General features: G+C 40.8%; 1 protein-coding gene across 1 annotated transcript; it reads left to right on the top strand.

The window, feature by feature from the left end:
* The first annotated feature begins 1,096 nt into the window (after positions 1-1,096).
* On the top strand, positions 1,097-2,639 carry LOC131163723 (uncharacterized). The gene has a single exon (XM_058120425.1). The coding sequence runs from the start codon at positions 1,223-1,225 to the stop codon at positions 2,312-2,314; it is 1,092 nt and encodes a 363-aa protein (XP_057976408.1). The 5' UTR covers positions 1,097-1,222; the 3' UTR covers positions 2,315-2,639.
* Positions 2,640-3,443: the final 804 nt, after the last annotated feature.

Here is a 3,443-nt window from a genome sequence, read left to right as displayed (position 1 = left end):
GAGAGTCTTTAATTTGGTTAATTGAATTACCCGAATTACTAATTAATTAATAATTAAATATAAATTAGTAATTTTAATATATGATATATGTTAAATCTTAAATATTTAATCTTAAAAATATCTCTTTTATCAATAAATCCTTTTATTAATTAAGTTGGAATTAAATTTAACACAATAAGATTATCTATATATGTATTATTTTAAAAAAATAGTCATTTAAAAATTATATTTTCTATTTGTCAATGTGCATGTACAATAAGATTGTTCCTATGGCACTAATTAAAAAGCAAGTTTTGAAATTAAATAATTTATATTCTATTAAAAATTTTATTTTTTATCTTTTGGGTTATATTAAGGGTTATTTTTTTATTCAATGATAAAAATGAGCATTTATTCGATTAAAATTTTAACTTGTATTAATTTTATAAATGTTATTTAAAATATTGATTTTAATTTAATTTATTTTATTTTAATATAGTTTTAGTGTTTCATAATTTTTTGACATTTTTTTTCTTCTTTATATATATATATATATATATATATATATAAATATAAAATATGTTAATGTTACCTTTTTGGAAAGATTTTATTTGAGAAAAAGAAAAAGGGAAGAAAATAAGGACACTTAAATCTTGCAATATCATGCTGCGAGATTTGCCATGTGTTTGTTTCTTATTCGTTGGCCATTTAAATCTCGCAGCTTGGTGCTGCGAGATTTGCTCTACCACCGTGCCACGCATCAGTTTCTTATTTGCTGAGTTTTTACACGAGATTAAGTGAGCATCATTTTGGGAAATATTTTTCCAATAAGAATATTATTTAATATTTTATTTATCTTTAATAATAAAACGGGAAAAACTCCTCAGCCTTTGTTTTTTTTCCTTTTCATTTCATGATTGAGGCTGACATTTTTTTTTTTTAATACTGACGATGAGTCGACTCACAGCTGAAATATTATTATTATTATTTTTTTTAAGCCCAAATCGACTTTTGGCATATTTGTGTAAATTTTTCTTATTTCCTCCTTATTTGTGTTTTTTTTTTTTTTAATAATATTTTGGTAAAAAACTCGCAGCATGGCGATGGTCGGTCAATCAACCACTAGCTCCCAACTGGACTGGAGTCTCCAGGGCATGTATCCTTTCACGTGCCTCTCACGTGTTAGTCTGCTTCTTACGTAAAAGCTGGATCAAAGTCGAAGAACCAAATACAGGCGCTGGCCATGGCGTCCCTCAGCTGCCCTACTTCGTCTCTTTCAACCCTCAGAAAGTCTCCCTCTCGCTTCAATCTCTTTAAAACCCTACACCATCCCTCCTCTGCATCCACCACCTTCTCCCCCTCAAAATCATGCCTATCCCTCAAAACCCTAAACCCGTCCCTCCCAATCTTCTCTCCCCTGAGGTCCTCCCACACCGTCGCCGCCTCCGACAACCTATCCGCGTCCCCAACCACCGCCCCTACCACTACCAATCCCCAAACCCTCAAATCCCGCCTTCGCAATGGCGAGACGCTCTACGGCCTCTTCCTCCTTAGCTTCTCCCCCACCCTGGCCGAGATCGCTGGCCTCGCCGGCTACGACTTCGTCGTCGTCGACATGGAGCACGGTCACGGCGGCATCTCCGACGCCCTTCCCTGCCTCCATGCCCTCGCCGCCGCCCGTACCCCCGCCATTCTTCGGCTGCCGGAGAGTTGCCCCGCCTGGGCCAAGAAGGCCCTAGATCTGGGCCCCCAGGGCATCATGTTCCCCATGATCGACGGCCCCAAATCCGCCAAAAAGGCCGTCTCGTACTGCCGGTTTCCGCCTGCCGGAGTCCGCGGATCGGCCCACTCCGTCGTTAGGGCGTCGGATTACGGCATCGACGCCGGGTACCTGAGCAATTACGAGGACGAGTTGCTGATCATGTGCCAGGTGGAATCGGAAGAGTGCGTGAGGAAGATCGAGGACATCGCCGCCGTAGATGGGGTGGACTGTATTCAAATGGGGCCGACGGATCTGAGCGCGAGCATGGGGTACTTGTGGGACCCGGGGAACAAGAAAGTGAGGGAGATGATGAAGATGGCTGAGAAGGCCGTGTTGGGGACGAAAGCGGGTCGAGCTGGTGGGGCCTACCTGGCTGGGTTTGCCATGCCCCACGACAGCCCCGACGATCTCCGGACGCGTGGATACCACATGGTTTCTGGTGCAGTTGATCTGGGGCTGTTCCGGAGTGCTGCCGTCGAGGATGTGAAGAGGTTCAAGATGAGCTTGGTCGAGGGCTCGGATGATGAGAAGGAGGATAATAAAGATGGTGATGAGAAATATTGGAGCGAGTGAGCGAAAGTTTTTGAGAGAGTGGCTGGTTTGGTCTTGTTCTAGCTTTTTTCAACTGATGTAAATCTTTGATGAAAAGGAAATCTGCCTTTCTCCATTCCCACATCTCCATTTATGGTAGTCTTGCGGATTGCAGAATGTTGGCTAAATTTGTCTCTTTTTACCCGTCTTGTGAAAGGTGAAACCTGGAACCAAATCAACCTTCTGGATTCCAGGTCAGTTCTGGTTCTACCCTAAACTTGTGAAATCAAGTTGGCCTTGTGTTGGAGCTTGTCAAGAACTTGTATTGGAATTTGTATTTTATTTATAAATAATATTTTGAAGAGAAGGTGTACTCATTGCCACTGGTTTAAACATCCTTGACCCTAATTATTTTATTACAGATCAAAATACTGTTTGAAAAGGAGAACATTGGGTCTTCTATGGGTTGGTTCTGAGCAGGTCGATACAAGGTTGGTTATCACAGCCAGCCTTGATGGAGGCCAGATCATTATAGGGTTGGTTCCAGGTGAGTTAGAGTCCTAGAACTTGGAACTGACCCTATGAAGGGCTTGTTAGATCTTGGAAGCAACACTATTCTTGGATCTACCAACACAATTCTTGGATCTACATAGATCCATTTTCACCCCTAACAGGCATATAGACATGTGTAGATTTGAGCTTTTGAGGCATGCAATGCTCCACTTTAATGTCTAACATATGCATATGATATTGTTTCGTTCCTGGTTGGAGCTCGTCAGTTGATTCATCTTTGGACCTCTAGCTTGTAGTTAATGGCTCGGCATTGCAAACCACCTTTCCTTGAATATTTTTTTTTAATAAAAGTGTGTACCAAAGGAGATCTCTAAGAAATCTTGTGCATAGCATATCAACCTCAATTTTATATCCAACTAATGTTCAACAATGTTAATGGTAAGGATTGAAAGAGTTGTACATTTGGGGATGGCATCTTGGCTAATCTTGTTTCTCTCGATTATGAAGCTAGTGAAGGATAAAACTGCCCAAGCACTTTTGGAAATGATGATTTGTGGTGGACAAGAAGGCAATCTAGATCATAGGTACTAGACAACGTAAACACCCAGCAAACCACAAGTTGGTACGAGTGGTCCAAAATTTGGTACATTTTTGTTAC

This window comes from Malania oleifera, chromosome 9 (genome assembly GCF_029873635.1).
Source record: "Malania oleifera isolate guangnan ecotype guangnan chromosome 9, ASM2987363v1, whole genome shotgun sequence".
Taxonomy (NCBI): domain Eukaryota; kingdom Viridiplantae; phylum Streptophyta; class Magnoliopsida; order Santalales; family Ximeniaceae; genus Malania; species Malania oleifera.
Note: the sequence above shows the minus strand (reverse complement) of the source record. Positions and strands in the feature narration are given on the sequence as shown.